Below are 13,912 nucleotides of genomic sequence, written 5' to 3' on the forward strand. Positions count from 1 at the left end.
TCTGATGGTGACTCATGGCACAGAAAGGAGGAGTGCTTGCCACTGTATAGGGCGACCACAGGTGACAATTATCTAGCACAGGTTTCAAAGGGCTACAAGAAACCATCTTGAGCATTTTCACCCAAGAACTATGTCTACCCTATGTAAACAGTATCCTCAGGGACCACAGGATAACTCCCTGAGTACTGATGCTTGCAGCCAAACTGAGACCTGAGTTTGATTCCTGGGACCCACATGGTGAAACAGGAGAACCAACACCCGGAAGTTATCCTCTGACCTCCGCATGTGTGCCGTGGCGTGCACTTACATACAACATACACACAAATACCACCCCACAAACATTAATATATAAATTTATAAATAAACAATTTAAAACATCTAAAGGTAAAATATTTGGTACCATTATATACTACCATTCATATATAGGTTTTGCTTTTATGTGTCAGAAAAATAAATTAGTAAAAAAAGGTAAAAATTCCATGGTTGCCAGAATGCTTGTCTATATTGATTCTATACCTTTTCATTACATTTAAAATTTCTGAACTAGAATGACTTTACCTAGTATTTCTTCTTTTCTAAGAAAACAGGTCCTTAAGTGTCTACATGCGAGACTATTATTAGGAAGTGCCTGCTTCAAGGTAGTTTCTAAGGAATTCTAATGGTATGGCCTACATGTCTACACTCTTATTACCTTAAAACAAAAATCTCATCAATGAAACTGAAACATATGTTTCCCCTATACTGTGTTGTTATGATTTATAGAAGCTAGAATAAAATATTTAATACCTAATAAATTTAAAATTATATTTAAGAGTGATAATGAAAAAGGAATTTATTTTGTAGCTTATGGGTAATACTCTGTGAGTAAACACGAGATTTTGATAGAGCTCTGAGGGTACTGGTTAGTTCATATTGTTGTTCCACCTATAGGGTTGCAGACCCCTTCAGCTCTTGGGTAATTTCTCTAGCTCCTCCACTGGGGGCCCTGTGATCCATCCAATAGCTGACTGTGAGCATCCACTTATATGTTTGCCAGGCCGCGGCATAGTCTCACAAGAGACAGCTCTATCTGGGTCCTTTCAGCAACATCTTGCTGGTGTGTGCAATGGTGAATGGGAACATTTTACAAGTATTTATTTATTTGTCCTGCGGGCCAGACCTAGATCCTTGGGTACTTTAGGCAAGTGTTTACCAGCGAGCAATGTCCTGGCCCTCTCTGATTCTGCTTTGGGACAGAACAGAGTCTCATTAAAGTTGATTACTCTTCCAGGCAGGCCTGGAACTCCTCATCCTTCTGCCTCAGCCTCTTGTTGGGATTTAGAGGCCTCACCATCAGATTGGGATAGAATAACAACATTTTGTTTTTTAAAAATATATCGTGCTATATTTTTAATTTACCAAAATTCAAACTATCATCCATCTCTATAATAACTAGCCAACAGTAAGTGTATAGTCTCTGTTTTGCTTTGTTTGTTCTGGTCTACAGTACTGGGGCAGAAGCAGGACTTCATACACGCCAGGCAAGTCCTCCACGCTGAGCTACCACTCCAGTCCCCACACAAATCTTTCTAAATCAACTTACCTGATCAAATCGTAGCACAGGTTCATTTGCATTTTCAAAACTATATACTTCCACCATTCCATCATCTCTCCCAACAAGTAAATCTTTAACCCCATCACCCATGATATCAAAGCTGTCAACACACAAGATACCTATAAAAAGGGGAGTTATAAGCAATAAGAGTGGTGCGATAGGAAACCAATAGATGCACTGTAGACATGTATTCATATATCTTCATACCACAGTCATCAAAAATTTATTATAAAAAAAAGAACAACTTTGCACATAATTGGGTGCTTCCCTCTTTCCAAAGCTTTGAACACACTTTACACAGCAATGCACCCACATTCACATCTCCCTTTAGCTCTGACCCTCAGTAAGCTCTAGGCTCTTATGTCCAGTTTGGCACCTCCCTGTACACACGGGCATCCCACACTCTTCCATACCCAAGCACCGTTCACTTCTCTACTACAGTGTTTCAGGACTGCTCACTCTCCAGTTGGCCTCCATTCAGTCAATTACACCTCTCAGCTGTACAGACGAAACAACTCCAGGCTCTATCTCTGACATCACTCTTTTCTCTCTCTGTATCAAACCCATGCATGGCCTCCACATATATCCCGACTTTCTCTTCTTTCTACTTCCATAATAGGAAGGATGAACCAGGATGCTCTGAACTATAATAAACCATGGTAACTACAACAGCTTCCAAGCTCTTGATGTTTCTAATGTGTGTTTCTTCCCAGATCCATTTGACCATGTCAAACCTTCCACATACAATTCTCCCAGGACTACCCACTGCACTCTACCTGAAGTCCCCTCTTCCGAGGCTTTACGGACCTACAGTCCTTGTCCCTGCTCCTGCATCTTCTCCTCAGGCCACACTGCTGCTCAGCCACACAGGTCTTTCCATTGCCCTCCAATGAATCTAGCTCACCTCCATCTCAAGGGTTTTGCAATTATTCATTTTTCTTCCTCTTAGAATATTCTTTCCTCAAATCTCAGCTCAAATTTGCCTTTCCTCCAGCACCTTCTTCCTCTGACCACTGAGTCTACGAGGAGCTGTGCCCACCATCCCTCTACACACACTGTTTCTGTGTTCTCTTCAGATGACCAGGGGCAGTGAGAGCACAGCGCCAGCATCTGCGCTCTCGCCCACAGGAAGTACCTGCTAAAGGAAACCTGAACAGATGAGCAATAGCCTGTGCGTATAAAGAGACATCTCACTGGCTGCCAAGTTGGGTGTAAATCTTTGGAAATATATAATGTCTTTAAAAACTTGCAATAGTTTCTGACCCACTACTACATTCTTTATATCCTAGATTCCAATTAATTCTCTATCCCAGTTAAAAGGTTTAACATGGACTAAAGGGTATTAACCTGTATGTCTATCCCAAACTACAAGTAGCATTTCTAATTTTAAAAATTACATCTATAGTATAACAGTTGCCATAAGCAAACACTAGGTACATCAGAGGTGGTTCTGTAAATCCCTAAGCTCGCTGTCTAATAGAACTAAATCAAACAGAATGCATTGCACACTCTATTGTACTAAATGATTGCCGACATGCCATAACTTGACCTGTGCAGAGGCCTACCTCCCCGCTTTTTGTCATTTCGAATTTCCCATTTGTGTATTGGTTTGGATGTTGTGATCTGAATAAGCCCAAGTCTTCCATCTGATGTGCCGAACAGAAGTCCTTCTCCAGAGTCACCTAGTGAAAATTAAAGCAAACATACAACTACAAACAAAAACACAAATGCCTTTTAAAAGCCTCTTAATGTAAAAATCTCATTTTTCAAATGCTACATTAAGGGAAAATTTTAAAGGGGAAATATTAGGTATATATGTATCAAAACATCATGATACCATTCATATATAGTTTGGTTTTATGTATCCAAAAATAAACTTATAAAAATTAGAAAAAAAATTCCATATATGCCAGAATACCTTTTGGTTACACCTAATTTTTCTTTTCTTTTTTTTTTCTTTTATTTTTTTTAAAGTTCTTTTTTTTATTGGGTATTTATTTCATTTACATTTCCAATGCTATGCCAAAAGTCCCCCACACACTCCCCCACCCACTCCCACTTCTTGGCCCTGTCGTTCCCCTGTACTGAGGCATATAAAGTTTGTACAACCAATGGGCCTCTCTTTCAACTGATGGCCGACTAGGCCATCTTCTAATTCATATGCAGCTAGAGACACGAGCTCGGGGGGGGGGGCGGGTACTGGTTAGTTCATATTGTTGTTCCACCTATAGGATTGCAGACCCCTTCAGCTCCTTGGGTACTTTCTCTAGCTCCTCCATTGGGGGCCCTGTGATCCATCCAATAGCTGACTGTGAGCATCCACTTCTGTGTTTGCAAGGCCCCGGCATAGTCTCACAAGAGACAGCTCTATCTGGGTCCTTTCAGCAAAATCTTGCTAGTGTATGCAATGGTGTACACTTAATTTTTCTGAACTAAAATGACTTTATCTAGCATTTCTTCTTTCTAAGAAAGCTGGCCCTTAAGTTCTAACTCGAGACTATTATTATTCCTCTGCTTCGAGGTGGTGCCTATGGAATCCTAACGATATGACCTTCATGTCTATGCTCTCATTAAGACAACAATGTCTGTCATCAAAGAGAACCAAGCATGTTTCCCCTACACCGTGTAACTACTTTCTATGATTATAGATATTAGAATGAAATCGTCACCATGTAGTCACAAGGTGAAGCGTATTCCCTACAGGTGACTTCAAGATGAGGAAGCTCACTGACTCCTAATTCATAACTGAGCAGGAAGTGAGAGGAAGAGAGCACACTACTACTACACTGTGTAACAACTCCCCGCTTTGCATCATGGCCAGCTGTGATACTGAATGCGATTACCTCCATCTCCATTATGCAGTGCTAAGACGGTGGGTGGACCAGGAACCTCAATTTCATACATCACATCAGATCCCTGAAGGGAAACAAGAATTTTAAAAACTGAAACTGAAAAACATTTAAAAGAATATGGAAAATGATTAGAAACATCAATATCTAAACAAATAAAAATGCTTTAAGAAAACAGGTCATAAATATGAATGTGTTTGTCAATAATTTTGCATATATTAACACACTGGAAATAAAATATATATACCAAGGAGAAAAATACATAATATATTCTCTACTTTCAATAGCTTTCATTTTTTAACTTTGGATTTCATCAGTAAAAGAAAATCCATAATAGCCAGATCCAAGACCAGACAACTTAATGAACCCCTAGACAGAGGAGTGTTGACATTTCTAACATGTTTGCTTATCTGCAAACCACAGACTAGTGAACCCCTTTTAAAACTCACCAGTAACAAGCGTCATTACCAGTAACAAGTGTCATTTCTTCTGTCTTTTCCGTTATTATCTGGAGCTTTACATAGAATACCCTCAAAACTCTGAGCACCCCAAGCTGCTCGTAAGAAAACTCTGGCTCGGCCTTCTGGCATTCTGCAGACTCACCGCAGCACAGGGACAAACTTGCCTACTACTTAGATAAGAAAACAAGCTGGGGCCGCCTTCTATGTGTTTTATTTGTTTGTTTTCAATTTTGCCACTTACATAATTCAGTGAATATACTATGCCACTTACAAAATTTTAATGTAGATTTAGAACTTGGGAAAAAGGCATATGTGTATCCTTTATTAATCATTTTTAAATTTATAGATATCTACAAGCAAAAAAGGAGCAGGCACAGTTGTAAAAGAGGCAAGTTCAGAGGATGGAGTGATCTCAGAGGCAGGAAAGGAGAGATAAGTGCAGCAGAAGGAAAGAGTTCAGTTCTCTCCTTTCACACGTCCTTGGTGATTGATTTTTAACAATAAGAATGCAGGCAGGCATGATAGCACACACCTTTGACCCCAGCACTTAGGAGGCAGAGACTTGTGGATTTCTGTGAGTTTGAAGCTATCCTGGTCTATAAAGTTCTGGTCCATACAGAAGCTACATGGTAATACCATGTCTAGAAAAAAATAAAACGATAAATAAGCAAATAAATAAATAAATAAATAAATAAATAAATAAATAAATAAATAAGAATACAGATAGCCTCTTATGAAACAAAGCAAAATCTAGAAATCAGCTAGGTAACTTCTATCTGGTTGCTTGCCCATTCCTACTTTGTATATTTTGCCACAGGATCTCATATACCCTGGGCAGATCTCAGACTCCCTACAAAGCTAAGGATGATGTTGGTTTTCTGATTCTCCTGCCTGCACCTCCTGTGTGCTGAGATTTCAGGCCTGCTCCACAACAATGGGTTTATGTGGCACTGGGTTTCAAGCATGTTAGGCAAACATTCTACCGTTTATTTATGCAATGAATTATTTACTGAGTATTTTATTCCATATGTGTTTGAATGATTGATAAATTCAAATTATTTTTTGCCTCCTCTTCTATCCAATTTTCCTTTTAGTTTTTGAGGACTAGAAAAGTACTGAAGGAGCAAGTGGGGACCATGTGGACAATAGTTATTAGTATCCAAGTTCTCTATCTAATGGTGGGCATTTCGGACTGGGGATGCGTGAGTGGAAGGTAGCTGTTTCCCTCTCTGTATCTATTCTAAAAACGTTCAAAAGATGTCAGCACATTTCCTGGAATAAGATAGAAGCATTAAAGTAACCTTAAAGCATATGGCACTCACAATGGTTTACTGAATAGTGAAGAGTCATAAAAATTCAAAGGGCATCACCTGTAAGACTCGGAGCACCCGGTCCTGGCAGGCCAACACCGGTGTCACGCGAGATAACTTTTCCACAGGAAGGCAGATGACATCATTGATTTTGTCCCCAGAAAGGTAATAATTTTGGTCTTTGCAATCACAGTAGTGATTATAGATGTAGCTTGCACTGAGGAAGAGGTCAGAGCCAGATATGTACCTGAAGACATTAACATGATAATTTAGGATGGTCATTTTAAGCACAGGCAACTGACTGTTTGTTTTTTTTTTAAACAGGTGAAAACAGTTTACTTGCATTTAATAAAGGTAAGTTTTTTGTTTTGTTTTGTTTTGTTTTTTCATTTCACCCACTTAATCTCATGTACCCTCTCTCTTTAAAGACAGGTTCTTGAGCAGTTCTAGGCTGTCCTTGATCTCAGCCTAATGACTGAGGACAACCTTGGAACCATTATGCACTGGCTCTCCCCACTAAGTGTGGGACTATAGGCACAAACCATGCAGCTTTAATCGTTAGCCATTTGATGCATAAGCCACTTCTAATTCTGACAACCTGACAACCACCAGCAAGGACGGTAAGTCAGGATTCTCAGTAAGGGCTCAGAAAAACTAACAACACGTGTCTTCATTTGTTTGTTTTTATAAAACAGCATCAATCGAGAAACTTTTTTAGTGTATTTCATTTGCCAAACACTGTTCTAATTGATATACCCAAAGTAGCACATTAGCACTCAATTCTATAAATGGTTAGTATCCCTTTGATAACCGAATAGCAAAATGTGCCCAGGACTAATGGCTCATATTGGAAATGAGAGATGGCAGGTGGGGGTAACTTCCGCTCTAGAGTTAGCTTCACATTCACGCGCCTAGGAAAGTACACCTCAACTGATTTTAAGTGATGAATGCATGATGGAAATGTTTTCATTAGGATGTTATCTTTGGAATAAGTTCATTTATAATGGGCTTTAAGAAAGTGTAGCTAATAATCACAGCAAGTTTCTAATTCTTGGTCTACAAGATCATTTCAAACACATTATATATTTTTAAAAACCATCTGAAATCTTTTTCACGTGTTGCTGTTGGACTCTTGTCTCACTTCACAAACCAGATGTTTAAAGTCCTCAGTCGAGAGAAGTGCCGTGCACTGCACAGAATGGCACAAAGCTTCTGTCCACCATAGAGAGATGCTGTCAGCTAGGAGTGTCCAAACCAGGCCTCTGGCTACATGGACCACTTGGCTGCATCGCAGCGAAGGAAGAAACTTAAAAGCCACTCCTAGTCACTCTGCTTAGCAAGTGTGAGGGAGGTGGCTGCTGCCAGTCTTCCTAAGACGCCCTTGGGTTAATAGGGTTTAGAGAAGAGGAAAAAGGGAGGGAGACGTGGCTGGGAGGGACCGTGTGAGGGAGGGGACCTGGGGGGCAGCAACTGACATATAGAGTGAATAAATAAATACAAATGAAAAAAAAAGGAGGGAAGTTACATGAACTTCATGGCCTCCCTAGCCCCCATGGCTCAAAAACTAAAAGTTCAGGACTGACGAGATGGCTCAGAAGGCAAAGAGCTTGTCACGTAAAACCTGGTGGCCTGCATTCTCGCCCCAGAACTCACATAAAGGTAGGAGGGTCACTCTGTGAACTCGTCCTCTGATCTCTACCATAAACCACAGCCCACACAGGCCCATCTCTGTTTCTTACCCTCTTGCCCCACCACCTGATAGGAAACAAAGTCTAAATTTTTAACTGTTAAATTTCACATGCCAGGAAGCCTTGTATTTTTCATGTAGTTTTACCCAATTTACCAGAAATTACAACCATTAGTGGCCATCAACTTTAAAGAATGGGTTTTGTTTCTTAAGACCAGGTCTCACTCCATAGCCCATATGGTTGGTGAATTCATTATACACCACAAATTGGCCTCAAATTTGTGACAACCCTCTACTTCAGTCTCCCAAGTATGGGGATTACAGACAAGAACCACCACATTCAGGGACCAGACACCCTTTTGATATAATATCGTTACCTCAAAACCAGAACTACCACAGGCACTTGAGGAATAGGAACCTGTGTATCTAGGTTGTTCTTTTTTTAACTTTTTACATATACCTTGTCATTACCATAATCATAACTGAACCAGACAGTGAAAACTGAATGTATACAACTTCACACTTCAAAATAACTAGCAGAGAGGTTTTAGAATGTTCCCAACATAAATTGTCAGAGGTGATGAGTATGCTAATTCCTCCAATCTGACATCACATATCATATATACATATTAACGTGCCTCTGTGATTTATAAATGCACACAATTACTATATATCTATGGAAAATATAAAATATATTTTAAAAAATGATCACAAAACAAAAAGTGAATGTGAGTGCACAGACACACACATACACACATACACGCATATACACACACATAAAGACCCAGACACACACACACACACACATATACACACACATAAACACCCAGACACACACACACATACACACAGTCACACACAATGTGAAGTTGAAAACATTTCAACTGTCAATCAACGGTGTATTGATTCCAGGTTCTGAATAATGAAATGCCTGTAGCCAAATTTCTTTTCCAGAAAAACCTACTAGTGTATACTAACTTAATCAGATGTATGATAGATACATATGTAAACATAAAAGAGAACAAGACATACATAGCTTTAATGCTTTCCGTGAGGTTAGTTTCAAAAGAGAGAAACTGTTTCCCTCTCTTTGTAAAGCCTCTAATCTCGGACCCTGCAGCAATGAAGATTTTCTCCTGAGGCGTGTTGACGGCCCCTCCTAGTTCCAGCCTCGAGATCTTCTGCCCTGGTAAAGTCTTGAACACTGGCTGTAAAAATCAATTGGGGAAAAAGTTAAGTGTACAAGTTATTTCACTGTAAACATTTTCCTGTACTATAAAAGCTATGATTTTAAACTTATACAATGTTAACAAATATTTTCCACTTGTACATTTCAGGAAGACTCTAACTTCGGAGTACCCAGCAAGTAGCGCATCTGTCTTTTGGAAAAGCTGCCGCCCTAGAAGAGCTCCACTCACCACAGCTTCTCCTTTCTTCACGCCGAAGCATATCACTACCCCATCTTGATCTCCAACAACCACCTGCAACACATGGATTCAGAGTCTAAATTTATTGTTATGGTAAAAAGCTCACCAGTGCCTTCAGATGACACACTACAAGAACACCCAAGAAACCCCATCAAATTTAAATATAGCACCAAAAGCTACAGTTATCTGAAAAAGCTACTTGAAGATCTTTCTCTATTTTCAACTATATATCCATGTAAACTGACTTAATGAGTTTTTCCCTATGTATTGCAACCAAAACAAAATCATCACAACTGACTGAAAGCAGAGAAAACCTACCTTTGCTTAAGAACTTGCAAAAATATAATATAATGTCACTATTATCTCTAAGTTATCCTATTTTGAAAATAATAGACATTTACTAAATATTAGATATTTTAATAAAAATATAGTCTTAATGTAAACATGATGGATTTAAGAATTTCTGAGATTTAATTTTCATATAGTAAGTACTAATATTACATACATAAGTTCTTTCGGATCCTCAGCAATTTAAATGAGTAAACTTTTGGAGAGTGCTATTATATATAGAATATAATAAACAATAATCTTGATTTATTATTCTTGAAATGTCAGGTTCCTCTCATATATTTAAATACCTTATTTGTAAGAACTGACCTTATGTAAATCACTTCAAAAATGCAGCCAAAGGTCAAATAATGTATTTAAGTCCATTTATCAGGAAAAAAATCTTGTAATTCATCTTGATAAATGTAAACATATCAAAATAATATATTTCCTTTACAGCTATTAAAATACCATACTACTCTACAAAATAATTCGTTTTTGTCTATAAGATGTCAAGCTAATACAAAGTTCAACATTAAAAACACTAACTCAGTAAGGGTAGATTTAAACCAGGCATGACTGCACATGCCTACAATCCCTGAACTTCTGATGCTGAGGTAGGAAGATCAAGAGTTCGAGGCCAGCCTCAGCCACATCAAAGCATGTCTCAAAAATAAAATAAGTAAAAACAAAATAGAAACAACAACAAAATAGAAAGTTTACAGAAATCAATGTTCTGTTGAACTTTACACTTCGTTTTCCATGGTACACAGAGTGAATTATTACCAAAAATGGAGTGTTTGTTTTGTTTTTTCAGTGCTAGGGACTAACCTCAGGGCCTTGAACATGGTAACTAAGTCCCTACTACTGAACTGCAGCTGAAGCTCATGATGTATGGTCCTTACCGAGTTTCCTCACACAACTTACTACTTGTATGTAATATCAATGTCCGAGGACACTACTTTCTGTAAACGTTGGCTCCTATTCCAACTTTGTTCATTTCCATCTTAATGTCAGCACCTGTTACACACCAAGGTACCAGTAAGGATGGCAACGTGAGCCTGCCCTTTGAGAGGCAGGAGAAGGCGGAGAAGGCAGCATCTACAGCACCTTTTGTGTAGCCCTTTGTCTTGAGGTAGGAAGCAACTTCATAGTTTTCTGAGAGGTCACTCCGACCTAAGGAAACAGAACAGCCAGCTAGTTGCTTTCTACATGCTGTAATTTGAACATCCGAAAGTGGATGCTTTCGGACATGCTGTAATTTGAAGTTCTTACATTGATAATTTAAGAAGAACAGACCACATCATGGGAGTTTTAGTTTTTTTCAGTTTTAGGTTTTTTTTTTTCTCACTGAAATGTATATTCTTATCAGTTAACTTTCATTTTGATGAAATATGTCAGAGAAGGTCGGAATACAGGAAACAATCCAAAACGTTTAAAATATATATATAATCGTGTAACATTACTGGCAAGGAGCTTCAGAAAATATCTTCAGAAGCCCTTCCTATTAGTGATGGGAAATAGGGGACTTCCGCTGAAATAACATACCTGCTGACATCCTAAGATTCCAGTGAAACTGACCATGACTATTTACAAAAGGCACAGCGAGGAAAAACAGCATGACTTGTTCATCAAAGGTGACTGTCACCAGAACTTAAAAACAACCAATCATGAGAAAACCTGCTTGGTGCATGTATAACTATTCTGAATTTTTAGGCACGCTGCTACAGTTTTAAGCAATCCATTTAGTTTAACATTGTCAAGTGCTTTGAACCATAGCTTGGGGAAGTTGGACTTGGAGATTGTAGGTCCTATCCATCCAAGCTAAAGATGAGAACCCAAACTGGGAATCACAGAGATGGTGACTAATTGGACAGATCCAAGAGATATTGTCAGGGTGTAGCTTCCATAAAATACTAAAGAGAACTATCTGGCCCAACGCCCTGGGGAACTAAGTGGATGTTTATACCACGAAGAACTTCTTAAGAGATGGGTAGGAGGGATAAGAAGCCATGCACCACAGGGATGCCCGCTCTGGAGTCCGGCGCTTTGATTCAAACAGCAACTGCATGATTTGTTACTACGGGGCCAAGTATTTACCTTCTCTGGGCTCCTAATTCTTCATTTGCACTAACTACCTTAGTGGCAAATTTTTGTGATGATTTAGTCAGTTCATTAGGGCTGTGATGGTTCATTGAAATCTGGCTGGTGTGGTCAGGCCCAGTGGGAGTGACAGGGCGGTCGAGACCACTGGGAGCGGCTGGGACACCCCCAGGACCCGGGCCTGGAGGGACCGGGGCTTCCCCAGGCCCGCGTCCACCCACGAGGGCGCCCGCCAATCGGTTTACCTGGAGGTAGTCTGCCCGGCTTAACGTCAGATCCATGGCGGCCGCACGGAGAGGCGGGACCCGCTGTGGAAGCCTTCCCTCGGAGAGCCCACCACTAGACTGACGAGCCGGCCTGCGTCAGGGCAGCGGCGCCCAGCAACGCGGGCTCGACACGTGACCCATCTTAGCTCACTGTGAAGCCCCGCCCTCTCCCGGGGAGCTGCACCAGGAAAGGGGGGCGGAGGGAACGGTCCTCAGACGCTGGCCGGTTTCCAAGGCAACCGGGGCGCATTCTCTGCCTCCCAGCTCTGGGCCGCTGGGCCAGCGATCTGCTTGGAGCTTCGCTGGAGCTTCGCTCATGCATGTTCCTTCAGCTCTGAATGAAACTCTGGAGAAGCGAATATTTTGTGCCTTGTTCTACTCCTGGTTCTTCATTTTAGGCTTTGTCATACAAATTTTCCCCTCAAATATTTATTTTTGTTTTGTGTGTATATGAATAGTGCCTGATGTATTAATGTGCATCACATGCGTGTTGCCTTCTAAGGAGGCCAGGGCCTTGGGACTCCCATGTGTTTGTTAAGAAACCTAATCTTGGGTCCTGTGCAAGAGCAGCAAGTGCTCTTAAAAACACTGAGCCACCTTCCAGCCTGGCACGCAAATTCTAAAACAACAACCCCCCATAAACTGTATTTATGTAGTGTGTGTGTGTGTGTGTGTGTGTGTGTGTGTGTGTGTGTGTGTGTGTGTGTGTGTTTTGGAGGTCATGTCGAAGTCTGAGTACAACTTTCAGGAGTCATTCTTTCCACCCTGAGGATCGTTGGGCTTGGTGGCAACCTGCCCATTACCTGCTGAGCCATCTTGCCAATCCTCTTCCTCCCATTCTATAACTACACTCCCCTCCCCCAGGGCCACAGTACAAGACTCTGAGTCAAACAAATCAAATCGAAACATAATAATAATACCTAAGAAATGAGTTTGAAACAATAGAATAAGCGGAGAAACTAGACAGTAACGACACAGAAAATCTGAGTAAACTCGGGAGGCAGAGGCAGGCGGATTTCTGAGTTCGAGGCCAGTCTGGTCTACAAAGTGAGTTCCAGGACAGTCAGGGCTACACAGAGAAACCCTGTCTCGAAAAACCAAAACCAAAACCAAACCAAACAAACAAACAAAAAAACCAATAGCAAGTAATGAGAAGTCACCTTAAAAAGAAAGTTCAGGACAGGCGACTTCAAACAAAAGCACCAATTCTTCCCAAACTATTTCCTAAAATTGAAAGGATGGGGCTTTTTCAAACTCTTGTAGGCCAGCATTTCCTCATACCAAACCAAAACAGGACACAAGAGAAACACACACACACACACACACACACACACACACACACACACACACACACACCCATGCACACACCCCCATGCACATCTCACACACAGTCTCTTGCCACTTGTCTTGTTCTACCTTCAGGCTACTAACAAAAAGAGCATCAGCAGGTGCAATCCTTCCAACGGATATGAACTAGAGTTGTGAGCAAAAATAGACTTATTTTCTTTAAAACTTAAAAATAGAAAGAAAAAAAGGTGAAAGAAGGGAAAAAGTCAATGAAAAGTCTAAACAAAGATCACTGATGAAACAAAGAAGTAAAAATTTCAAAACAAGCAAGCAAACAACCTAGCAACGATTCCAACAGCACAACGAAGACATCATTCCAGCCAGGAGCTGTCAAGCACACCTGTGAGGCCAGCTACCCCTAAGTCTGGGTAAGTTGGTCATTAATGAAAAGCCCTGGGTAACATGGAGAAAACCTGTCTCAAAAAAAAAAAAACCCAAAACATAAAATTTCAACATGCTTTTGTGAAAAAAACCTTTGAGCAAATCTAACTGTATAAAGAACGTGTGCCAGGGCTGGAGAGAAGCAATAGTTAAGAACACT

General features: G+C 40.4%; 1 protein-coding gene across 3 annotated transcripts in view; it reads right to left on the reverse strand.

The window, feature by feature from the left end:
* The window catches only part of Bbs7 (Bardet-Biedl syndrome 7 (human)), a 40,351-nt gene extending 28,105 nt beyond the window's left edge, over window positions 1-12,246 (reverse strand). The window contains exons 1-8 of one of the 3 annotated variants that reach the window (NM_027810.3): window positions 12,004-12,143; window positions 10,766-10,831; window positions 9,320-9,382; window positions 8,934-9,109; window positions 6,275-6,461; window positions 4,438-4,510; window positions 3,160-3,276; window positions 1,583-1,713 (exon numbers count right to left, since the gene is read on the reverse strand). In NM_027810.3, the coding sequence (NP_082086.2) occupies window positions 1,583-1,713; window positions 3,160-3,276; window positions 4,438-4,510; window positions 6,275-6,461; window positions 8,934-9,109; window positions 9,320-9,382; window positions 10,766-10,831; window positions 12,004-12,039 (849 nt within the window). In that variant the 5' untranslated portion in view covers window positions 12,040-12,143. Of the gene's footprint in view, window positions 1-1,582; window positions 1,714-3,159; window positions 3,277-4,437; window positions 4,511-4,892; window positions 5,042-6,274; window positions 6,462-8,933; window positions 9,110-9,319; window positions 9,383-10,765; window positions 10,832-12,003 lie in introns of those variants that run through there. The other 2 variants (XM_006535535.3, XM_006535536.4) reach the window with 2 other exon arrangements.
* Window positions 12,247-13,912: the final 1,666 nt, after the last annotated feature.

The sequence above is a fragment of the Mus musculus genome, chromosome 3 (assembly GCF_000001635.26).
Source record: "Mus musculus strain C57BL/6J chromosome 3, GRCm38.p6 C57BL/6J".
Lineage (NCBI taxonomy): Eukaryota > Metazoa > Chordata > Mammalia > Rodentia > Muridae > Mus > Mus musculus.